The 26,767-nt window shown below is 40.6% G+C and overlaps 1 protein-coding gene across 1 annotated transcript in view; it reads left to right on the forward strand.

The window, feature by feature from the left end:
- Window positions 1-13,775: 13,775 nt before the first annotated feature.
- Window positions 13,776-26,767, forward strand: part of LYPLAL1 (lysophospholipase like 1) — a 39,931-nt gene continuing 26,939 nt past the window's right edge. Inside the window, exons 1-2 of the mRNA XM_054023736.1 lie at window positions 13,776-13,919; window positions 18,929-19,028. Of these exons, the coding sequence (XP_053879711.1) occupies window positions 13,835-13,919; window positions 18,929-19,028 (185 nt within the window). The 5' untranslated portion in view covers window positions 13,776-13,834. The remainder of the gene's footprint in view (window positions 13,920-18,928; window positions 19,029-26,767) is intronic.

The following is a 26,767-nucleotide window of genomic DNA, read 5'->3' on the forward strand; positions in this document are numbered from 1 at the left end:
TTGTATTTTGATCTACTTTAACTACAGGGAATGGGTTTATATCCAGAAATTTGAATCTACTACTGTTGGTCCCTGACATTTGAAAGGATTTATATTTAAAGTCTCAGTTTTCGACTATCTTTAGTATTAATGTAAAACAAGAAAAATTGGACATGTTAATAATATAGTAATTTGTCCCATTAGTAGTTTGAATCCTGATTTCTATATTTCTCCTTGGTTGACAAGGATAAAACATGTCCATTAAACATCAAATTAGCAGTTTCCAAACATGGATTTGCAACAAAAGCTTATGCAAGGGTTTCAGGAACAAAGAAGTCCTCACTAAACCTTCTTTGCAATGTATATACAATATTGTTCATGCACCTTATATGCTACATCCAGACATTTTATAAGTGGAACCCAGTATAGCTGCTTGCGCTGCCCTTTGCTCATGTCTGTGCTGTTTTAAACTTCAACAAACTTCATCTCTCCTGGCCCCTACTAACAAAATAAACCTTCCCAGGTAAGCCGATTAAAAACAAAAAAAATCACTGTGAGCAAAATTAAAATCTAAGTCAACAATCAGAAACTTTGAAAAACAGGACCATAATGTTGACTTCTAGTTAGCTAAGCAAGAATTTTGTAGGAGGGTTAAGAAGATCTTTTGAAATGAAATGTAAATTGTTCACTATCTGGAACATTCAAAGTACTTCAACATTCTACCCATGAGTTTGTCTGACCTGATTGGCAGCAAAATAAATATGATGGGTGGTCTGTTTAAGGCACCTGTCCAAGTCCAATCACATTACATTTTCATAGTATCAACATTTGAAAACACTATAACTGTTGCATCAACAAAAGTGCACGGGAATATCTCCAAAGCAGATGGCAACTAGCACATCACAAAAACATGCAGATCCCTGAGCCAATTTCTATAGTTAAACAGCATCTACCACAGAGCAAAGGAAAGAGTAATTAGCATATTCAGACTTTCAGAACTTCCCAACATCAGATGCACACTGGGGACAGTAAAAGAGTAATTGCCCTCATGTACTATTTGCTTTCATTAGCACCACACGCAGTTTGTGCCATGTGATGCCCTTTGAACCTGAGACACTATGCAAGTCGTTTTGAAAATATAGGCTAACTGTAATGTGATAAAAAGCATAAAAATCCAAGCAAAGATCTTTATATCACAAACATGTGAGTGCTTGGAGCAATCAATTCTTCACAGGGATATTGATCTTCACATATTCATTTTTATTATAATATCTGTACATATCTAATAAAGGCCACATTTCCAGACATTGGTGCACCTAAAAATACTCACATATTTCATGCAGAATTTGTTCACACAACACGTGACATATGCACACACTGTTTGTAAATATTTCTTAGACACCAAAGGGCCTAATTATGCTCTCACTTGCACCAGTGCAAACCTAGACTTCAGTGGACTCAGTATGAATTTGCACTGATTTAACTGAGATTTTGCACAGTGTCTGAAAACCTAGCTCTGTATGTTCAGTAGTGCTGGGTGAGTTATCTGGTTCATTGTTGCCCAAATGTTTTATTTTTAGAATACTTTAAAGTGAACTAGGTTCTAGTGAAAAGTGCCAGACTGACACGGAATGATGTGCATCCCTTACTCACATGGCTGAGTGCTTACGTGAGTACAGGAATAATGGTTGCACATCTAGGTTCAGAAAAGTTACAACGTTAACAGTGGGCAATCTAGCTTCCCTACACTGACCTGCTAATGTTCCTCAGTTTTCTTTAGCTTCTCTGCTGAGGATGACAGGAAGAGTTTTTGTTATTGCTAACTGTGGTAGTAGTTTGTATGATGTGGATAAATGTTCAGTAGTAACAGAGCTAAGGACACTGGTTCGTTTCACATTCCCATCACAAAGCAATGAGACAATAATTATAAGTCACTAGCAATCTGAAACGGGTTTGAATCAGTCCTCTGAGACATCCAGCCCTCAGATTTCTCAAGAAACTAATAGGTCAAATGCTAATGCTATGGCCATGACCTGAAGTCCAACAACAGAAGGTTAAAAGTAGAAACATAAAGTCCAAGTAAATAAAATCATTAGAAAACAACCATCTTACTAAGCTTTATTACATTTGGCATTTATTACTGCTTGTACCTTGCACAGTACATCCAGACCTTATCTTATTATAAGATATCAAACCTGCAGTTTTGGGATACAGTATAAGCTATTGAGAAAAACAATAAAAGATGGCTTAATGAGTTTATATATTATGCTAACTCTCAACATTAAATGAAAATATTATTTTTATTTAAAAATGCATTAGGCGCCTCTTTTGTGTATTACGTTTTACATGAAAAAGATAAGCCACAGTGTAGTTTCCTTATCTTGAATGTTTAGACTGCAATCAGCCAACACAGTGCAATGTTTCACAACCAGAAATATATACGAACACTTTCTCTGATGAAGCAATGTGCTACTCTTTGTGTTACAAGAAACACACAATATTTAAGTGGATAGTTCATATTCTTTTCTAATAACTATGTGTTTCCTTTTGCCTACCCCCCTCTGTATCAATTTTCTTATAATGCCCTGTATTTTTCAGTATTAAAAAGGTTATGAGTCGATCTTGTCAAATAATCACAAAATTGCACTGGAAATGTGAACAAGATACTCATTTTCCCAAATGAAATGCTATAAATTTCGGCCAATATAAACTTGTCAGAATTATGCCTCTAAGTTTCACACCAGGGTGTGGTGCTGCACAGCTGGGGAGCTGAGCTAATAAGTGTTGAAAAATGAAAAATGCTGTTTTATGGCATCACATAAATTGGCAAAAATATACTTACACCTACGCCCCACTTTCGAAAAATAAATGTCAAAATGTGGAAGCCATAAGAATCGGGTCCCAGTAGTATAAAAGTGGGAGGAGGGCAATAAGAAGGGTCTATCAGGGAGTTCTTTATTTAACATATGTTTCTTAAACTGATACAAATTTGCAGAACATTTTACCTGTTGGATCTCAGAATGGACAAATTTAACAAAATACTGTTAAAAATAGGGTTGCCTATTTTCTAATCACACAAAACCAAACATCCCTGCCCTGCCCCTTCTACAAGGCCCTGCCCCTTCTACAAGGCCCTGCCCCCCACTCATTCCATCCCCTTCCCTCCATTGCTTGCTCTCCCCGACCCTCACTCACTTTCACAAGGCTGGGGCAGGGGGATGGGGTATGGGAGGGGGATGAAGGCTCTGGCTGGGGGTGCAGGCTCTGGGGTGGGGCTGGGGATGAGGGGTTTGGGGTGTGGGAGAGGGGGTTGGGGTGCAGGTGGGTATGGGCTGTGGGTGCGGGCTCTGGGTGAGGCCAGAAATGAGGGGTTCAGGAGAGGGCTCCAGGCTCGGGCAGGAGATTGGAGTGTGGGGGAAGGGAAGGGGAGGACTCCGGCTGGGGGTGCAGGCTCTGGGGTGGTGCTGGGGATGAGGGATTTGCGGTGCAGGAGGGGACTGGGGCAGGGTGTTGGGGTGTTGGGAGGGTGCGGGCTCCAGGAGGGAGTTTGGGTGTAGGAGTGGACTCTGGACTGGGGCAGGGGGTTGGGGTGTGGGAGAGGGTTTGGAGTGCAAGGTCCTGGCAGCGCTTACCCTGGGAAGCGGCTGCCAGGTTCCTGCAGCCCCTAGAAGCATGGGCGGCCAGGGAGGCTCTGCGCGTTGCCCTGAGGGCCGGCTCCGAAGCTCCCACTGACTGGGAATCACGATCAATGGGAGCTGAGGGGGTGGCCAGAGAGGCGCCACGTATTGCCCTCATGCCTGCAAGCACCAACCCCACAGCTCCCATTGGTCACGGTTCCTGGCCAATGGGAGCTGTGGAGCCAGTCCGTGGGGCAGGGGCAATGCACGGAGCCTCCGTGGCCACCCATGCAGCTAGGGGCTGTACAGGGACCTGGCGGCTGCTTCCGGGAGCTGCACGGAGCTAGGGCAGTCAGGGAGCCTGCCTTAGCCCCAGGTCCCCGCTGAGCCGCCAACTGGACTTTTAACCACCCGGTTGGCGGTGCCGACAGGAGCCGCCAGAGTCCCTTTTTGACTGGGTGTTCCGGTTGAAAACCAGATGCCTGGAAAACCCAGATGAAAAAACAATTTTAAACGTGGGCATTATTATAACAGTTTCACCCTATGTAATAAAAATGTGCTTTCTGTAGGTACAGAGCCACGGATATTGTAATGATATTAGAGAGCAGTGAGTCAAGAAGACATGCACCAGATTACCATCTCTGTTATAATCTGACATCTCTGTTGTCAGCCTGAGTTATTCCACATTGACAGTGGGGTAAGTGAGATCAGAATCTAGTACTAACACAGAAAAGCAAACTTAGTAATAATTTAAGAACTGCTGCATCACATAGTACTATGCTCTCTTTGGATCAGTACTAGGGTGACCAGACAGCAAGTGTGAAAAATATGGACAGGGGGTGGGGGATAAAAGGCACCTATATAAGATAAAACCCCAAATATTGGGACTGTCCCTATAAAATCAGGACATCTGGTCACCCAAATCAGTACTGTCAACCCTCAGCATTCAAATACGAGTCAGGGCTCAAAAAATTATGAGATTGACACAGAAACAATGAGCTTTTAAAAAGAAAAAAAATCTGAACTCTTTTTATTTGCTTTCTGGGTTTAGAGCCTTTATGGTTCATATTTTCAAGCTTTTCTCTGCAACCAAGCGTGCTAGAAATTTCCTTTCTTTTAAAACCAAAGACAAAAGTCCTCATCTAATAATGTGATTCTGGACCAGGGTCTTTAAGAAAAATACAACATATTGTGAGAGTCACAATAAAATCACAAGAGTTGGCAACACTGAATCCAAGATCAAGAATCCTTGTGCCCAAAAGCATGACTTATGACTAAATGGATAGATTTAAATAATCAATATTGTGGGCCCTATGCTGAAATGCTTGCTCAGGCAAACCTCTCATTGAAGTAAAACTCTCAAATGGAGTTTTACAAAGTAAGGACTTTAATTTTAGGCCCACTGAGTTTGCTTTGTACTGCACTTAAAATTGGCCTGAGATGGTGAGTTAAATAAGATATCCTGACCCTGAACTATCCCCCTCAGAGATTCTGGTATAGGGGATGTCAGAGGGAAGGGGGCATGACCAGTGTGCTGCTGCATTCCAGTGATCTCCAGATGCTGCAATGCAATTCCCTCTTATGCATGGCTGCAGCACTAGGATTGGGGAAGCACAAATCACCTCAGCCTCAATTGTACTATGTTATTAGATTAAGTTGCACCAGTGTAAAACCTGCTTTGAATTGGAGAAGAGTCCCTGCATTAGGCATTTGCACCATTATACAACTACCTTTATCTAGTGACGCCAGTTTGAACTTTTTTAATGTAGACAAGAGTAGAGAAAAAGAGAATGAGAGAACTTGCCTGTGTTCAATAATGTTAGAGAGACAAGGTGAGTGGGTATTATCTTTTATTGGACCAACTTCTGCTGGTGAGAGAGACAAGTTTTTGAACTTACACAGAGCTCTTCTTCAGATCTGGGAAAGGAACTCCCAGAACCACAGCAAAGTGCAAGGTGGAACAGATGGTTTAGCACAACTAGTTAGCACATGTAAGGGACCATTCAAAGTACAGTGTGGCAGTGGACCATTAAATCGAAAGCTTGTCTCTTGCACCAATAGAAGCTGGTCCAATAAAATATATCACCTCATCCACCTTGTCTCTCATATATCCTGGGACGGACATGGCTACAACTATACTTCAATAATGCTGGCATTTAAATGGTACCAATTAGGTGTTGATGTTCACACCTCATTGAGGGGAAAGGAGCAAAGGAGAGGTGAGTTCCCTCATTTGCTGCTGTTTCTTTAGTTGAAGTTAGTTTTCCACTAGGCTGAGCTAACAAGGAGAAGAACATTGATTTACACCGTGACAGCTGTTAATTTGCAATGGGAAAGAAATAGAAGCTTAATTTTTTCATAATAAAAGATCAGAATTTGCAGAGTATTTCAGAGTACAGCCAAAAATGGGGAAAGAAATTAAAATCACCGATCTCTGATTTTTGTGCATCAGTGATTTTTTCCTATCCCTGATATTAAGGCAGTTTTAAGGGATTTTGCTATGTGTGCTTCAGTGAGAAATTTACAATCTCACTCATTCAAATTATCCCCCCAAGTGTCTGACAGCAGTAGCCTCTTGGCCAGTCAGTCTGGGAAGAGAAAATGTACAATAATGTCACAAGGGAAAGGAGGAGCTTTCATTGAGCTCTGCTAAAATTTCAGGTCACATCCATCGAGCATTCTCAGAAGTGATTTTTCAATTATTTATTCTTTTGCCTTCCTGACACAAAACTTAGGGAAGCACACGCGTCCTTGAGGACATTTCCAAGGTTCATGCTTCAGCCATTTTTGTTTAACCCTGTACAAAATAAGCATGGTTAGAATTATTTTACTGTGGGTAAAGTATTTTTCCCCACTTTCCCATAACTCAACAATTGCTGAAGGAATTCTATCCAAACATTAAAAAATAAATCACCTTCAGGAAGAAAGAAATCATAGAACATTTCAACCCTAAAGGAGAATGTTTCAGCAAACCCAGGGGGCTTTATTAATAAATTCTTACTAGTGTATTAATTTGTACTCAGGGCCAGTGCAAGGAAGTTTCGCGCCCTAGGCGAAACTTCCACCTTGAGCCACCCCCACACCCCGCTAACCTCCCCTCCCACGGCAGCTAACCCAGCCCCCCACCCGGGGAGCCCCCCCCCAGAAAGCCCTCCCCTCCGCGGCAGCTAACCCCGCCTGGGGAGACTCCCCCTCCCCCCCGCCGCGGCAGCTAACCCTGCCCGGGGAGCCCGCCTCAGCTAACCTCGGCTCTGCCTTCTCCGCTGAGCACACTGGAGCCGCTCTAATTCTCCTCCCCTCGCAGGCTTGAGGAGCCGATTGGAGGAGACTTAGAGCAGGGAATGTGTGCTCAGCGGAGGAGGCAGAGTGGAGGTGATCTGAGGCAGGGAGCAGTTCCCCTGTGCGCGCCCCCCCTCCCCGTTACTGCGGGCGGCCCTCCCCGCGCCACCCCCCCCGCTCCAGCTCACCTCCACTCCACCTCCTTACCTGAGAGGGCTTTTAGGCGTCCCCAAACACTAGGTGCCCTAGGCGGCCGCCTAGTTTGCCTAAATGGTTGCACCGGCCCTATTTGTACTGCAGTAGTGCCTAGGAGCTCTAGTCAGGACCAGAACCCCATTGTGCCAGGAACTGTACAAACAGAACAAAAAGAGAGTCCCTGCCCCAAAGAGCTTATAGAAACTGCTTGTGCTGGCAAGTGACGTAGTAATAGAGGGCTGGAGAGAAAGAAGGTTGACTGATGATTAGAAAGGGCTTGGGTAATGGGATTTTTTCTGCATTTGCCTGTATAAACCCTTTGATAAGCCTGTGGGTGATACCAACTACTCTGTTTGAACTCCAATGAGGTACTGTGGTGCATTTCAAAATTGAAATATTTTGTTTTTTACTAAAAAGTCAAACTTTTCCATGGAAAACTTTGAGGAAAACTATTTTTTATTTTTCTTTTAGCTGGAACAATGAGTGCTCAGAAGTGCAGACTGTAACAGAGTGCTACTGAAGCCAGTGTAGAAATATGACATACCCAAAGAAGGTATTCTTGACCATAGACTATCAGGGCAAGGTCTACACTGAAGAATTTTAGTAGACAATTGCTACCAGAAGTGCAGCAGCTCTGGTGGGAAATGTTTGCTAAAACTCCCTCTTGCAGGGAAGGCCATGATACTTACTGAAAAGAGAAGACTAATAAAGAAGACACTCCATGTGAATTGTGGTTCAAAGCAATGCCACAGCTTTCCTTTTCTTTGAATCTGTTTTGGGAATGCAAAGTTCAGGAGGCAGTTTATTTGTGTCTAATCATTGTAACCGGCATGGTTCTTCTGTTCACAAGAAGAAAGAACAGGCAAAAATTGAAGCAAGGATGTGAGAAGAAAGGAAGGATAGGAAAGAATCAGAGAGATTTGGCGTTCATTTCTGATGCCTTCTGTTCTGGAAAAAAAGCAATAAAATGATATCTACTATTACTCAACTTAGCTGGATGAACACCAAATGCTAAACATGGGACCTATAAGTGGTGGTAGTGGCAGGGACAACGTCCCAACATATACTTTGTGCTTAATTTCCATACCAGAATCCCTGCTTATATCAACTCCATCTGCATGCAAACATAAAACCTTAGAAAGAAAAATCTATATAGCACCTGTGGGCCAACTGACTCATAAAAAAGAAAATGTTGAATGAATACAAGCTGACCACAAACTGTATTTTTCAATAAATAGAGCCTTTAGATTTTCATTTAGATTTCTATAGGTGGGAGCAAAGAGGATAGAGAGAGAGACTCAGATCCCTGTATGTAATTATAGCAGGCTAGATGTTACATACTCTGGACATAAAAAGTACTCTGCAGCATATTGTTTTCAGCTAAAATTAACTTTGAAGTGCAAAACCACTTTAAATGAGAAAAAAAAACATCAAAAAAAGCTACAGATGGGTCAAACTCTTGTGGATTCCTCTGACTAGGTTGAAGATTAGTACATATATATCAGAGAGCACGATGGGTGGCATTCGATACTGAGAAGCAGAATAATTAAAGTGAATATTAATTTTGAGCTATGATCAAAGCCAAATATGCCCCTGTTTTCATTTAAATGTTTATTTAGAGTTTGTTTTAAGATAAAAATGTAATACCTGTACTGTGTATATTCAGTGAAAGGAAAAAATAGGCATGCTCTCAACAGAAAGTGTGTTGGGTTTTTAGTGGTGTAGGGAGGAATTATTTTTGTTAATATTGTGGAATACAATAAACCCTTTGAAGACATATTACATGTCTGTATGAGTGACTTAATTCTTTTTTTTACATCAGAACATGCAATATAAATTGCTCAGTCCTACACAATTTGCAAACTACTACCACAGTGGCTATATTTGTTGAGGATTATTATTATATTGTTAAAATAATCTGTTCAAATTTAACCTTCTCATGATTAGTAAAGCTGTATGCTTGCAATGGCTATAATTGCCATGATAAAACCATGGGCTAGAATTCTTCCATCAACCTTATGCTGTCAATGCTAGGTCACCTTAGGTCTGCTTGAATGCAGTTGAGTGGTGGGGGTGGAGGAGAGAGGGAAAGTTAATGACAGCCTTTAATTGGTTTTTAATAAAAATAAACAATTAAATCATGTGCCAAGACTGTGCCGCCCCCTCTCTTAACTTTTTAAAAAAATAATTTAAAACATGCCAAATCAATATATTGCCAAACAAACCCAAGATTATTTTTTTCCAGTTTGGCTCTTGCATCTCGTCTTACTCATTGACACAGAGTAACTCTCTACCTTTAAAGATAACTGGACTTGCCTCTATTATTTGAAATTCAGACAAAACCAAAACAAGAGGCAGAGACATAGACAATTTTTTTTCTACATAGCTAAGTCAGATAGCATATCCCACCTTTGCCCAGGGTAATCCCTCACTTTTATGAGCACTAGAATTTACCCACGAACAGAATCATGAAATGTGAAGTAAACTTATTAGTAAATAAGGATAATTTAAAAATATGAATATGTCTTATGATGATGATTGAAGTTTCCTGGTTAACCCATTTAAAAAGTCAACATTAATCAACAATATCGGAGATATCACAGTTATTTCTCTGTTCTTTGAATAGAAAATAATTAGTATCTCAGATAATAACTGTTGGCAAATGTCCACTTTTTATGCTGATCACTGCATTTGCCTCTTTTCTTGGTGACCACTACTTTACTGGAATTTTGAATTCTTGTGTTGTGCAACTGTCATCTTATAAAGTTTGACAAATGGCTGAATTTGGTCCTCTGCCCATTAAAGTAAATTCATTCAATTTCCATTAAATTCAGAAAGGTTTTTTTTTTTCTATTTACTTATTGAACTGGGGAAACATGTGACCAGAGCTAAGCCTGATTTTCTTGATGTATAAAATTAAGAGGAACAATACCTCTTAGAACAGCATAATGCTTCTGGATACACAGTGAAGATATTTGCATATATCTTAGATATGCAGCATGCCATATACATGTGCCACTGCAAGTGACAGTGATGCCCACAGATTTGATGGCCTAGGTATGCTTGGAAATGGTACTCCAGGGTGGTAAAAGAAAGAGTAATTCAAACAGAAATATGAGCACAACATGTTCTTCATATTACACATACACTGATGTTTCACCTACATAACTCCACAGCCATTGTTAAGGTAATAACACACTACCTCAAGGGGTTAAGGTTTCATTACATTTTTAAGGACTAACAGGTGTGCCCCTATGGCTTGCCAAATACTTCATGATGAACTGCAAAACTAAACTGTAAACTCATTATTCACCCCCTGGATCACACTGCACCTGGCCAGTGAAATGGCAGTATTGGGATTTGTTTGGTTGTCCTTACTTGAATGCTATGGACCTCAAATCACCATGGTGGTGACTAATCTACACAGCACCAAAATATTCTTGTGGCCTCAATGAAAGCATACATGCTATATAAAAGTGGGCAAGGGACACGGTGTAATACATGAGAACTCCTGTGCTTTCTCACAAGGTATTCAGACCCACAGAACAGTAAGAGCTAACTCCAAGCATCAAAGTAGTTATGTACAGGGATGGCTTTTTAAGGATGGGCAAAATTGTCAATGTCTATTGGGTCTTTCACAATGTTGGGTCTATCTAGGTCCCTCACTTTGTGATATGCCTTGAAGAATCACTAAGCAAAGTCTCTACCACCTGGTCTCCCTCAGTTCATTTGCCAACTGGGCCTTTATCTGTAAAACTACACCTGGCCACACTGAAACTTAATTACATTTCCAGACACGTATAGCGACATGAAAGGAACAAACCTCCTTTACTGTTTGCTCCAGTTTGCCTACCATATGGCATTTCTAAATATGGAAACCACAAACCTAAAATGTATTCTATAACTAGATTAAAACAGAGGAAAGGGAACAACAATGAAAGCTTCTGAGCCAATCTCAAATAGAAGGAAGTGACAAGGGTTTGATTTGTTCTGGTAGCAAGGGTGGGTTCATATCAACTGTCATGGTTTGGCACTAGCTGAATCTTTGACCCCCTCTGGTCTCTCTAAGTGCACCTTCTCAGGTGACAGCCCTCTCACCTTCACCTTTCTCAGGAGTGGAATCCTGGCATTCTCCCACTCGCAGACCAGGTCTCGGGCTTAGTCCCCTGTGTACCAACCACAATTGCTCAGCTAGCCAGACTGGGTTTGGCACCTCCAATTCTTCTCATTGGAACTGTGACCAGTAGTGAATACAGTAACCCAAAACAGGCTTCTTAAAACCAAGTATTGTTTAATTGTAACAACAGGAACACAGCATAATGGGAGAAGAGAATTTTAAAACAACAAAATGTTTATTTTATTTAAAATCTGACTATCCTGAAATGAAGATCTAGGCAGGTAAAGCTTCCTCAAGGCATCCCAGGGCCATCTACCCCCATCAATAGAGTGCAGTATTTTTAAATCCCCCTCTGTCTTTTGATCTCCCCTCCTTCATGGAAGTGTATGTGTGTGACTGAGTTCTAGGAAAGCCAGTCTGGCAAGCCCTCCAACGGGCAGAAATAGAATATTACAGTTAATAATCCTGGGTGTTGCTGCAGAGCTCCTGTGTGGGGTATTGTCCATCTTCTCGGGTCCATTTCCTGGCCACCCAGATATTGAATTAACCCAATATATGGATGCAATAAACATCTTGACAATACTCAGACCAACATATCAAGCACATAGTTGTGAAGGAAGTGGGTGATGCCTGAATTATTTTATATTGTATGTCCTTCTGTTAGATTGTTATTGTGTGGTTTCCTGTAGAACTACAAGGGATTAATCCCAACAGGAGTGGACAGCATGTAAGCTAGAAAGCAGACAATACTTGCACGTAGACCCATTTGCTGATATCTAGAAGATTAATGCAGAAGATAGGTTACAGCCTATCACAGAAAAATCCCTATCTATATTATTCTTGTGAATAATTCAATTGTAATGCAGACAGGGCTTTAATGTGAATTAGAAGAGCGTGTCCTACATAAAATCTCATGCATTTAAAAATAGGGTCCTCTGGTTGCAAAGCATTATTGAGCTCCAAGTATCACCAAAAAAAAGTACAGAAAGATTTGCAAAAACATAGCATTACCTGTACCCAAAGGTATAAGAATATTTTCACAACAATGAGGCCAGGTCTATATTAGGTGGTCCCGGCTATGTTGTACACGGGTGTGAAAAATCCACCCCTCTGAGTGACACTGTTAAACTGACCCAGCGCTAGGCCAATGGAAGAATTCTTCCATCAACCTACCTACCACCTCTGAAGGAGATGGATTAACTACAGCAATGGGACAAACCCTCCCATTATTGTAATGAGTGTCTACACTGAAGCAAATGGCTATGCTGAAGTGCTACAGCAGCACTGCTGCAACGTTCCTAGTGAAGACATAGCCTATGAGTGGGAGAATCATGGGATTCCACCCCAGAGGGAAGTGAAGACACAAGGCCTGTCACTTGAGGGGGTGGACTTAGAGAGAACAGAGAGAGGGGTCAAATATGCCCTGAACTGTGACAATAGTATTGATAGATTATTAAAGGCAACCCTGAATCCATCATATAAAATTCTGAATGTAACACACAATGCGGCTTCAGGGGTTAATAATAATAATAGTTAGCACTTTAAGCATCCCAGTTTGGAGCATTTTCCTGCTCATCCCTGTTCTAACTATATAGTGGTGTCTGGGCTGATCTTTGGGACCTGTTTTGCAACATTAAACTTTATTTCGTAGGGGGCTTGGGAAATATCCAAAATATCCAAAGTGAAGGTAGCAAAGTTCTGTGTGTTTTCCTGTTTTGTTTGTGTTTGTTTTTTCAAAGTAGAGAGAAAAAAAATTCACTGGTCAGCCAGGGACTCAGGATCAGTCCTCTCTTTCTGTGCCTGTTAGAGAGAAAATGAGAATCTTTAGCTTTTAATCTTCTAGGACTTGTGGTGATAGCACTGCTACTTCTCACAGTCCCTTTGCCATTTCTTCACCTCCTACCACTTGTACTTTTCCCCACAACCCCATTTTTTAAAATCACACAGTGGCAGCTACAGAGGATTGGGGAAAAAATGACATTTCCATGAAAAATCTGTCCCTTTTCTTGCAATCCCCCCTCCTCCCATTTGGAATTTTCCAACAAACTCCAGCAGCTCACTGCAGCGGATGGGAAATTGGGTTCATAACAAAACCCATTATTGCAAGTGAGTCACAAGGGCGTGCAGGGATCCAAAGGATCGGATTATATGCCCACCCTAGGCTAGGATTGCCACTTTATTGGAAGTAGCTATCCTGGCTGGGATAGCAGTAAGGATGCTAAGTACCCACTGTCAGCTCTCCAGTTTTACGGGTCAGTCTCATCCCAGATGGCTGGTGGTTTTTTCTGTACCACGGAGCTGGCACCCCTGGAGGGTCCCACGGGCATTGGTGCCTATGCAGCTGTAACTCAGATCAAAGCTGGCACAGCCCTGCCTGGGCCACACTCGCCTTGCGGGGAGGGCTCTTTAGGGGAGCTCCTGGGACGCGCTATGAAGGGCAGAGCGGGCTCAGGTTCCACAGCTCACCCCCCTCCTGGCTCGCGCCTCACGAGCCACCCGCAGCCTGGCGCGCGGCCGCCCCACCTCCACGCGAAGCCTCCAGCGAGCGACCTAAGCCCGCGGGGCGGAGACAGGCAGCGAGCGAGCCGCGCCGGCGCGGGGCGGGAAGCGGTGCCCGCCCTGCGCTTGGCGGAGGGGAGCCGCGGCCATGGCGGCCCGTGCCGCGCTGCAGCGGAGCGTTGTGTCCCCGGCGGGCAGTCACCGCGCCTCGGTGATCCTGCTGCACGGCTCAGGTGCAGGCCTCCAGGCTTTCTGTCCCCAGGCACTTGCAGGGGGGCGCTAGGCTGGGGCCAGTCCGGGGACCCTGCCCCACTCTGCAGGGGTGGGGGCCGCTGGGCTGGGGCGAGCCACGGGGGCCCTGCCCCACTCTGCAGGGAGGTGGCTGAGCTCGGGCCTTAGGGGTGTGTTGTCCAGTAGTGGTTAGTGCACAGGTATGGACCATCCTGAATTTAGGCTGGAGGCTCAGGGCTTTACAAGGCTGCCCAGAGGATTCAGGGGGCCTGGGGCAAAGCAGTTTCGGGGGCCCCTTCCATAAAAAAAGTTGGAATACTATAGAATACTATATTCTCGTGGGGGCCCCTGCTGGGCCTGGGACAAATTGCCCCACTTGCCCCCCCGGCAGCCCTGAGGCTTTACTGATGTGAGTGGCACCCCTACCTTTAATGAGATGACTCCTGTGAGTAAGGGCTCAAAATCACACCCTTGACCTCACTATGTCTCATTATTCTCCACCTGTAAAATGGCAATAGGGGCAGTAGAGGGACTCTGTCAGTTTGAAATCTAGACAATTTTTAAAACTGAGTTAAAATGAGTTTGAGGTTCTGTATCTGCTCCCAAATTCCCCATGCTAGTTTTTGTGGTTTTAAACCCACAATTTCCTCCCCTTTCAAAAATGGTTTTTTCTCTCCCCTGCTGCAGTCTGCACACAAATAGCAGGGAAACGAAGGGTACAAATCCTGCAAATACTTAGGCCATGTCTAGACTAGGATAAAAGATGTGGTAGCTAACATCCTAACTGATGCATCTTAAAAGTCTAGTGTAGACAAGGTGGGATGTATTTTAATATATATATATATATATATATAAAGCTGAGGCTTCTCGTCAGCTTTAACTTGACCAGTTCAACATGTGTTAAAGGCATGTGTTAGCAAATATAATATTTATCCTAGTCTAGACAAGGCCTTAGGTATATGGATAACTGAATTCATGCAGGGGATTACCTTCATAAGTAAAAAATTACTTATGTGCACAAAAAATTTACAGGATCGGAGTGACATTTTCAAAAGTGCCTAATGGTGCTCCTGTATCATGTACAGGTCTGTCACATCTTACGCGCATTTAACATGCACAATTTCAGCTTTACACAGTCAGCAAAAACAAAAAAGAGAAAAATAACAATTTTAATACTGTACCTGTAGTGCGGGCAATTCTGCCCGCCGTTACACTCAATGTAATTTTGACTATATGCGATTTTCGCTTTACGCTCTGATTGTGGAACGTAACCCCAGTGTAAGGTGCGACAGATCTGTAAATGCATTTGAAATCCCCAACCCAGTTCTTACCTGACCACACAAGTGAAACGTTTAAACTAACTATATGAAAAAATGCTTTTTAATTGCAGAGTGAACAAACTGAAAAAATATTTCCTCCATTATAAGTTATAGTCATTTTAGGTGTTGCTTGTAACAACATTAGGTTAAAAAAAATAACATCAGGTGGAAGTGTAATCTTGAAATTGACTGTCTCTCTTTAATTAATTAAGTGTATGCATGTTTGCTGGATTGAGGCTTTAGGAATTCATTCTGTTGTGGTGTCTACAGGCATCTGTCAGTGCTTGAATTAGATCTCTTAAAGTTGTTTTACTGATATATATGTATAAGCATGATGTTTATATTTGATTTGACAAAGTATTCATATGTGTATTTATTTTTATAATCCAATTTGAATTTAGTTTATTAAACCAGGATTGTCAAAACTGTTTTGATTTCACAAAGCATACAAATGAAGGGGAGTTAATACAATATGCTCAGCTTCTCCTGTTAACTCTAATACTTTAATGCTGAAGGAAATAATTTCCTCTTATTTTGTAGAAGTGGGGGAAGATTATGGTTAGAAGTTGATTCCACAAGTGGTTTAAGCACTGTACAATTTTTCATTTTTGTTATAACTCTACTCATAATATTTACAATGGAGCTGTAAGGAAAAGTAAGAGTGCTCTTTTATCTGGTTTTATTTAACAGTTCTGCAGGGTGGGTTCCAAAGCAGGGGTAGCCAGTTGTCTTAGTATGGGCTGGTATGTTACATTGATGCCCTCCAGACAGAGCAACAGCTGAGTGGCAATCCCATGCCACCAATTAATTGCAATAAGAAGACGAGTTGACCCCAGATTGAATGGGAAGGTAGCGGAGAACTCCCCATGCAGTAAATCCAGTGTTAGCATCAAGCAATATAGTAGTTGAGCAAGAAAAGCAGTGGTCTGGAGTCAGGCCTTAAATCTGTAGTCATTTTGTAGACAGCTACTCAACTCTGTGTATGTGTCTGAGAGAGACATGGAGGGTTGGAGAAGTTTGGCCACTCATGGTTAAAAGGGAAATTAAAACTTGTATTTTTATTTTAAAAGGAAAAGGTAGCAGTCGGTACCACAGCTAGCTGATTTTAGCCGCAGGCTTTGAAATAGGTCCCTGAAACTGAATTGGTTGTGCATTATTCATTCTTCTTAGTACCGTTCAGAAGACAAGTTAGTGTTAAAATAGTATGTAAAAATGTCTGAAGTCCAGCACTTTTTGATGTGTGCTTCTTACATAACAGAAATTAGTCGCATCCAAATGGGAGCCCTGGTAATTATGACATTGTTAGGGCGATGATGGAAATTGGTATGTGAGGGTCAAAGTCTCTTAACTAATGAGCCTTCTGCAAGCTCTTCAAACAGACTAAGGGGTAGTCAACACTAGAAGCGCTACAGCCGCTGGTCTACACTAGAAGACGCTCTATGCCGAGGTTTCCCGTCAGCATAATAAAACCATGTTCGTGAGAGGCAGTAGCAATGTTGGCGGGAACTTCTCCCGCCAACATAGTGCTGTCCACACCGGAGCTTAGTTCGGTGTAACTTAAGCCGCTCGGGAAAGAGGAGTTTATTCACACCCCTGACCAAAATAAGTTATACTGACATAAGTGGTAGTGTGTACAAGCCCTGGCTCCCCGCTTTATGCATGCTCCTGCTGACACTCAAAACTCATGAAATGTCAGTAAAGAAAGGGGAGATGTGATGATATCTCCTGGATCACAAAGAAAACATATGAAGATCTATGGCCCCAATCCTGCAAATGCTTATAAGCATGCACGCTTAATTTTGATTTGCAGAATCAAGGCTTATGTTCTCTAATGAAGGAAAGATATTTGTAGGGAAAGGAATTTTATTTTCAAGCTTTTAAAAGTATTTTGTTAATAGTGTATCTTAGAAAACCCATATGTTCCAAATTTGACAGTTGAAAACTAGATTTGCTTCAATTCCAGCCTAACCTAGTCACATGATTAAAGTTACTCATGAGCATGTTTGCAGGAATAAATCCACAATGGGTTCCTAGTTATGTCTTTAATTTGTATATAGATTTTTTTTAAAATGGCAAAGTCAAAATAAACACTGTACAGTTTTTGGGCCCAATCCTGAAAGACTTACTATTGAGGCTAGCACTACTGTGAGTTATTTGTGATTTGACATAAATAGGGCTATTCATAGAACATTTTGTGCTTGGCAGTAAGCAGTGGCAAGACAGGGTCCTTTTGCCTTCCATTCATTAACTGAAGCATAATCCCAGTAGTATTTATTTACATTTTATTTTATTTTGTAAATAATGTCTCGGGGGCTTTCTTTGTTGAAACCTAAAGCAATAAAAAGCCTTTTCCACGGAAGGGCTTGTCTTCACTGCAACAGTTACGTTGAGTGAATACACTGGAGTTATCTCACTCAGGTTAGCCTGGCTCCATTGAGAATGACTAGGGTGACCAGATGTCCCGATTTTATAGGGACAGTCCCGATTTTGGGTTTTTTTTTTCCCGTATATAGGCTCCTATTACCTCCCCACCCCCTGTCCTGATTTTTCACACTTGCTGTCTGGTCACTCTAAGAATGACTATCCTGTGAAACAATACTTCAAGTACACAGTGATTTGGATTAGTAGCACAGAGTGATCGGATTAGCCACTGATCAGTTTCTGTAACTCAAGATGCTGCTTCCCCATTGCTTTATTTGCTGGAGTGTCAGTACCACTAGAGCTTCAACCCACTTCCCTGACTGGTCAGCTAGCTCCAATTTAAAGAAACACTTAACTCAAGTTAGACATTTTTGTGTGATTGGATGAGAGTTGGATAGGTTAGGGACAAAACTCTAGTTATACATTGAGAACACTGCAGAACATTTTAAAGGAGGAGAAAATGAATGTTTGATGTTTGTAAGGCACTTTGAAAACATTGAATCTGCAAGGATCCACACATGTGGACCTGCTTGTAGGATCACAGATTAAACTGTTGTTGGGTGTTGGCCGGAGCCACAAAATTCAGACCCTGATCTCAGCCAACTCTAAGAAAGGGACTGGTTTGGATTTAGGATTTTGATCAGCCTGTCATAATTCTAGGAGCCAGATGTTTGGATCTAGGTTCATATTTTGAACTCCTTTTTACCAAGAGTTCAGGGGAATTTGGATCTTAGATTTTAGGTGAAGTCTATTTCTAATAAAAACATCACATTTAATTATTATTTTCAACTACATTTTGAGGACTGTTCATTTAAACCTTTGTAATTTAAAAAAAAAATGAAAATAATAAAATGCATTTTTTTAAATGAAGACACCAACTGACAAGCTTTTGGGTTTGTTATTTTACTTTGTATTTTCTTGCATTCCCCTGTGGGTTTTTTATCACTTTACTGTTAGTGGATAATTATCTAGGTTATAAGAAGGACACAGGATTTTTGTGGCCAATTGGGAAATCAATGGCAGTAGTGCTGTAGCAAAATGTTTATAAAAGCAATAGTATGTAGCCCCTTTAAGAGTGTGATCAGAGAGGTGTTGAGTACGTCCTGTTTTCAAAGAGGGTTGAGGGTTCTTAGTACTTTTAGAAGTTGCTGAGCAGCTTGCAGGATCGAGTTTGTAAATGAAGTGAATTTCAGGTATAAATATTTTTGGCATTGCATGGTGCTACCTATAAATACGTGGAATATCATTTCCTCTGTGTTTGTATTATGCAGGTGACACTGGCCCAGGAGTAAGAGCGTGGATCAAACAAGTTCTGAATCAGGATTTGGTTTTCCAGCATATAAAAGTAATTTATCCAACAGCTCCTGCCAGGTATTGTGCAATGCCTTTTACTACTAAGACTAAATTCCTCTAATCTTCTGACAAAATCATTGTTGTGAAAATATTCTTATACCTTTGGGTACAGGTAATGCTATGTTTTTGCAAATCTTTCTGTACTTTTTTTTGGTGATACTTGGAGCTCAATAATGCTTTGCAACCAGAGGACCCTATTTTTAAATGCATGAGATTTTATGTAGGACACGCTCTTCTAATTCACATTAAAGCCCTGTCTGCATTACAATTGAATTATTCACAAGAATAATATAGATAGGGATTTTTCTGTGATAGGCTGTAACCATGTTTTATTAAATCATACTCCAGACTACCTCCATACCTATAATTGTTCCCATAAATCTATTACCAAAATTAACCAAACACTTCGCTCTACTTAATATCACACTTTGGTTCTGACGAACAATAGTCCTGTGTGACTGGTAGGAGACTTTGCCTTGTAGTAAATATATAGTTAGGAGCAATGAAAGGATCATCTTCAGCTATTGGTGACAGCAATGGAAATTAAAACATTTGAATCACAAGGTTGCTTTGGTTTTTAATTTAGAATAATTGGGCACAGAATCAATAAAAATTGAGTCCAGCTTCCTCATCACAGGTGACTGCATTTGCAAGACCCATTATTATTTGTTTAGTCATAGTAAAGTGCCACAATGTGCTTAGTGGTGTATATATACAGGAAATAGAGGGAGCTAATGATATTTGCCCTGAGGAGCTTTCAAGCCAGGACCAGCATTTTCAGACTTGACTGCCTAAAGCTAGGTACTTAAATCCATATTTAACTATCCAAATAAATGGCTTGATTTTCAGAGATAAGCCAAACGCCTCTGAAAAATCACGCCACTTATTTGAGTATCTGATGACCTGATTCAGGAAAGCACTTCCATTGAAGTCAGTGAGACTGAAGCATATGTGTAAGTGGTTTTTTTTTTTTTTTTTTTTTTTGAGTCAGGGCCTAAATATGGATTGAGGTATGAATTTTAGGTACCAATGTTTGAAAGCTTTTGTCCTAAGTATGTATGTGGGATGGAGTTTGTGACATCTCATGTAGGCTTTCAAGGACCAGAAATTTGAGAGAGTTTTCATTGAATTGGTTCAGGTGGTACAAAAACAAGTAATAATAATTTGTATTATGGTAGCACCTCCTAAGAACGCTAATCATGGGCTGGTATCCCATTGTGCTAGGTTCTGTACAAACACAGGGCAAAAAGACAGTCAAGATTTTGTTTGGCTCATCACATATCTATATAGAAACAGTCCTTGACCCAAGGAGTTTACAGTCTAGTTGTTATGCATGCAACATAACTGACTCATTGTACATGGATGAGAGCAACTCAGGGTTGTGGAGAAAACTTGCACACGCCATTGCTGAAAATCTTTGTGGAAGAAGTGTATTTTGTGGAGGGATTTAAGGGAGGTAGTTCAATAGGTCAGCTCCACTATGGGCATGATTTTATTCAAACAACATACTGCTCCCTTGACAGCTAGGCTAAGTGTCCACGAAAGCTTATGCTCTAATAAATTTGTTAGTCTCTAAGGTGCCACAAGTACTCCTGTTCTTTTTGCGGATACAGACTGACACGGCTGCTACTCTGAAATTTGTGCAGCTAGTGTTATCCGTGGGGCCCAAAAGGCTCCATCCTCTGCATGAATATTGGCAGTAGATGCAGGTTTGCTAGAATTAACTTCTGTAATGTTCCTCCTTCAGCCTTCCTGTGTGTGTCCTATGTGGGCAAAATGCCTCAGGCCACATCTATTTGGCCACTAAAGTTCCACTTTCCCATTCCAGCATGTCCAAAGCCACAATCTTGACCTATTATTTTATTTTTGTAGATAACTACAGCTATAGGCAACATTATACATGATTAAATCAGTACATGTTATGATTTACCAAGGAGCTATTTTTTACTTGCACATAGATTAGTAAGGTATCAATAAAGATGACATGTAAAGAAAGATTCTAGATTGTCATGTAAAAGGTATGAATAAATAGTTGCCCTGTTTCAGTCAAGTTTACTCTCATTATTCTTTTCCAAAGCAAACTGAGGTCAAGCATGATTTGATTCAACTTTGCAGCTTTTAGCATGATTTTTCCATCTTGTTCTCCTTGTGTGAAAGGGATATATCCAAAGAAAAATACCTGTAGTGCGTTTGTCTTTGATTGGTAACTGAGAAGTACATTATAGAATATTGCTTTACAGCCCCCTTGTTCCTGTTAAGCACCATTAACTGACACAGTGAAATAAAACAGATGCACTTAAGTACAGTAATGCTTGCCACTGTTTGGAGCTATATACAAACAAAGGAAGTTTGTAAAAGTATGCTTTACTGGTTGCAATGTTAATAACAAAAACCTATATTGGCCAAGCAAAAGTTATTTTGGTGTTTAAATCTAATGCATCTTATATACTTTGTAAAGTCTGTAATGGCTTTTCTTCCCTCTTTCCATAGAAAAGAAAAATCAAAGCCAAAAATATCAAATTGGAGTGACAAATGTTAGGCTCCTCCATCCATATTTAGGAACCTAAATATATGGCCTGATTATTTTTTTTCCCGTGGTACTGAGCATAAGTTAAGGTTTTCAGTACCTCTGAAAATCAGGCCTTACATTACCCAATAGTATGTGTCCAAGTATATTAAGGCCCTGATGCTGTGGTTGATAACCTATGAGGGGATGGTTGTGTCTAAGTGGAGCTCTGTTGACATCCATGTAGTTCTGTGCAGGTTAGCAATCCACAATTGTGCATCAGAGCATAACGCTTGTCGGCAGTTTTGACCCTAACGATTAAAAGCAAAAAGAAGCTTCGGAAGTTAGGCATACCTATAAATGTTGCCTGAATTTTTTTAAGGGACCTGACAAGGAGTAGAACTTGTGTAATTTTATCATGCTGTCATGGAATTTTTTTTTTAATTTGTTTTATTCCAGCACTGAAATAATTGTTTTTTCCCCTCCTATTTCCTACAGGAGATACTGGAGCTTAACTTATCCCTATCACCCTTAACTCTAACTATCATAGACCGAGCTCCTTTGGAGCAACCAAAAAACATACTCCAGAATAAAATCCTAAAAACATATTCATCCTGCATGATTAGCTTTTAAAATATAAAATTATTTAGTGTTGATTGAGGAATGATACAAGGCAAACTCTACTCCTGAGGGAATTCTGCACCAAAAAATTAAAAATTATGCGCAAAACATTTTAAAATTCTGCAAAAATCTGTGTATTTTATTTGTTAAAATAACACAATATAATCACACCATTTTTAATTGTTTGTTGACAAGTATTTTGAAATAAATTACCAAAATAATTGAAGATGGTATGATTACATTGTTATTGTGTTACTGTGTTATTTTGCAGAACTTTGCAGAATTTTAAAATTTTTAATTTTTTGGCATAGAATTCCCTCAAGAATACCAGGGTTCTGTGTGGCACAGTCTGGATGCGGGCAGCTTGTGGGGGGGGTCTGGGTACGGGGAGGAATCTGGATGCACAGGGGCTCGGTGCGGAGTACTAGGTGCAGGGGGAATGGGACTCTGCAGGAGAGTCCAAGTGAAGGTGGTTAGGGCTCTGTGCAAGGAAGGGAAGGGGGAGGGGGAGGCATCCCCAGACGTCCCTGCCCCCAGTGATTTACCTCTCTCACAGCTGCCCAAACAGACATGTCTGAGCTGCCAGGGAGGGGTGAGTGAGCACTGATGCAGCTTCTCTTTGCTTCCCCACAGAAACCATTTTCTGCGGAAAGTAAAGAGAATCTGCGGGGGGGATGCAATTTTCTGCTGCGCAGCAGTGGCGTAGAATTCCCCCAAGAGTAATGACAGGTTTCAGAGTAGCAGCCGTGTTAGTCTGTATCCGCAAAAAGAACAGGAGTACTTGTGGCACCTTAGAGACTAACAGATTTATTAGAGCATAAGCTTTCGTGGACTACAGCCCACTTCTTCGGATTTGTTAGTCTCTAAGGTGCCACAAGTACTCCTGTTCTTTTTCCCCAAGAGTAAAACTCTTCAGGGAAAAGCCTTATATAATAGGGATGAAAGCAATAAGATGCTAAATAAATTATATCAGTTTTTATAATTGTTTTTAGCCAGTCTGTAGAAGTGGTATAATTCTGTTATTCTATAGAAGGTTTAAAAATCCCGGAGAAAGATTATCATTTTTTTTTATTACACTCTTCTGTAATGGAAGCTGACTGCCTTCAAATATCTGAGTTGCCTGCTTTTAAAAAAAAAAAAAAGTCTGTATAATATGGCTGGCTCTCAGTTGCTAAAAACAAAGTATAATTTTAAAATTTGTATTACTTTAAAATATATATACATATATGGAAATAATTCTGGTATAAGGAATTAGATTAACCACCCTGGAGACTGAAGGCCTTCTATCCCCAGAACAGGTATAACATGGACAGCAACTTCCTTGTACATCCTTACCAATGTGTCTTCTGGGGTATTTCATTTGAGGTGCTGAGGGCCTGAACTGCTTTCTGGCTTCAGGTGTCGATAGGCATGTTGATATCAGAAGATGATTAAATATAGAAGTCATTTGAATGAAGAAGTTGACTGAAGACACCAGTTGAGGGCACTGAGCACCTTGCAGAATTTGGCCCTCATTCCTTGATGTATCTGTTGTGACTACCAACATGGCTGCCAATTAGTGCCATGTTGGATTTTTTAATTGGTCACTTGTCCTTTAAAAAGTGGGAATGTACTACGAAACAGTCATCCAACGATAGCTTCAGTCATTACTGATGTGGCGCTAGATTTTTTTGTTTGTCACCAGTCTTCGGAGCCATGCAGTGCCTCATTTTAATGTTCTTTTAAAAAACAAAATAAACCGTTCCAATGACAAGTACTTCAGCCACGTTCCTGTTTAGCTTTTGTTCTTGACATTAAATTGCACCAAATTTTATAAAGGCAGTACAATAGCTGCCAGGTCCCAGAGTAAGCTACTTAGTCCATGGTTAGTCTAAGACTTCAGTCTGTTCTTGCATGATTCTTTTTCAAAAGATGAATATATTTTTATATATGTAGATCTAAAACTACTTTCTAACATACTAACAAATGCTCTGATATAGAGAGAATGTGGGCCCCTGTTTATTAATGTGAAAGAAATACATGCATTTATAAAACCCTAATTTAATAAAGTAAGAAGTGGATAATTTTGTAATGGCTGTGAAGAAGTGTGTGTGTGTGTGGGGGGGAAGATTAATGGGATGGATTCTAAAAGGTACAAACCTGTAGCTGAGGCCAAATCATTTTACAAGTTTCTGTTTTTAGTTTTCCCTTTTCCTAGAAGCATTTTGTTTTATCTCTGTATAAGCTTAAAATATGGAAAAAGATGATTGTTTTATTTTAATGGATCATTCAATTAACTTCTTTTTTAGCGTTCTTCCAACATTGATGTCTCTGTAGCCAGATTTAAATTGTTAAACACAGTTGAATTAGGATCCCCCCCCCAATAATGTTGATGCACATGCTTTAATTAAAAACCAAGGGTTTAAATTGTAGCCCTGTAGCTGATGCAATACTTAAAGCCACGTCTGCACTCACAGTTTTAAAGGAAAAGGGTTTCCTTTTTTTTCTTCGTTATTTGGGTCAGCATGGCTGCAGCTTTAAATACTGTTTCAGCTGCTACTACTGTGACTTAAACATTCAGTTTCTATTGAATATCTAAATCAGGGGAACTGAATACCACCCAGTTGAGGCTTTTTTTTTTTTTTTTTTTTTTTTTTTTAATAAATAGAAAGTGATAGTTTAAATTGGCATTGCGGCAGCTAACGTGGTAAAGTTAAAACTATTGAGGCTTCACTTGTTTTAATAAATATACTTTACCTTTATAATTCTCTTGAAAAATCTAGGTCAAAGATTCTTTGCGCTGTCTCGCATTCCCTTCTGACAGTCTTTCCCATTGTAAGTCAGAAAGTAAACTATAAATACACAATTTGGACTATTTTGTTGATCTTTTTGACATCCACTAGCATATCTTCCCATGGCCAACAGATCGCTCTGCATAGTTTGAGTGTTACACATTTTGCAAAATATCCTGTCCTTCCTCTGTTGGAAGTATATGGCTGCTAAAGGCTGTTCAATGCTGCGGGCTAGCCTTCCAGCCTTTCACCTTGGTTCAAATCTTCACTTTGCTTATGAGTGGAGGTGAGTTGCATTTCATACTAGTCCCCATTTGGCCACATCACAAAACCCCCAGACAGTTTGGCACCATTCAGCTACATTGGCAGCAGTCTCTGCTCGTGAGAAGCCTAGGATTGGAAAAGCAGCAGGAGTATTGTAGGTCAAGATTGAGATGGATTGGCAGAGCTGTATGGGGTAGCATGCACCGTGCCTATCCGTACTATGTTTGGCTCAAGCAAATGTTTTGAATCCCTCAGTTTCATGAGCCCTAACCTCATTCATAAATTTAAAACAAAGGAGCCTTGTAGAAGTGGGATTTGATGGACGCATAGATGGATTTCAGATATTGTCAAGCTGTTTCTCTTTATTCTGACCACATAGATATCAAGACCTATCTTGGAATTTACACTTTACCACTATTCTGCAGCATGGAGAAAGCATATTTTTGCAAATTGAATGTCTTTTCATTTCATTTCTCATGTATCCTTTGCTGTTTATGTGCTGCAAGTACGTGAACAGTTTAACATTCAGGATAACATACCCATATGAAATACATGCATACAGTGAATGCATCTTTGCCCAGCAGGTACCTTGAGGGAGGAAAAGCAGTGTATAATAATGGTTCTGTCTCAGGTTCCTTGTTCCTTCATCTATACTCTAGTGGCATTCTTCCTCCCATTTCTCTTCATTTCAACTTTTTCCTAGTGCAGGGGGAAACCTGTTATCTCCACCTTGGGAATTGGTAAGAATTCTGCTGTTGCAGCATTATTCATGTTGTTTCCCAGCAGTTATGCGGGTTTGAGATGTATGTTACATTCTTTATTTTAAAGCATCCATTATGTTTTTCTCATTGTAAATATTAGGTTCTTTCATTGTGATTAGTCTGTTGAGCCCCTGTGTCATCTGCCGATCCCTTCTACCTTGTTTGCCACCAGTTCTGGAAAGCTGCCATTCTGAACTTCAGAGCATGGCTTAGAAGTGCCTTCCAGTGCTCCAAATAGAGTTTCTGGTATGTCCCTGGCCATATTCATTCAGCAAACTGACAGTAGGTCTGCAGTCACCAATAGCAGGACACTTGGGAAGAGGTGGTCTCTGAGAAGGCCATTTGAACTCAAATAGTAAATACTACAGTTGTGTAGAAATTTTTAAAATTGATGTGCTTTGCAGATCAAAACATCCAAAACAATAAAATAATACTATGGTATAAAACTCGCTGGGCAGAATAGGGCTCTGTTGCAGTGATATAAATCCCGAGTAACTCCAGTGTAGCATCCTATAGACTTAATCTGTTTTTCCACTACCTCTAAAAGATGCTACAATGGAGTTATTTGGGATTTAAACTGCTGCAGATATTTAAAAGCAGATATTGGCCCACTAATTCCCCCCAAACTACATAACTCTTGCCATTAGGAATTTTTGGCCTCACTCCACTTACAAGTAAATATTTAAAGGTTAATTTACCACTTTGAAGAGGGTCTGTACGAGGTCTGTGCAGCACCACTTAAAGTCCCACTTACGTTTTATTTTAAGATATGAATGAGACTTAAGTGGTACATAGGTCTGTGTTTATAGAATCATAGCAATGTAGGACTAGAAG

This window comes from Malaclemys terrapin, chromosome 3 (assembly GCF_027887155.1).
Source record: "Malaclemys terrapin pileata isolate rMalTer1 chromosome 3, rMalTer1.hap1, whole genome shotgun sequence".
NCBI lineage: Eukaryota > Metazoa > Chordata > Testudines > Emydidae > Malaclemys > Malaclemys terrapin.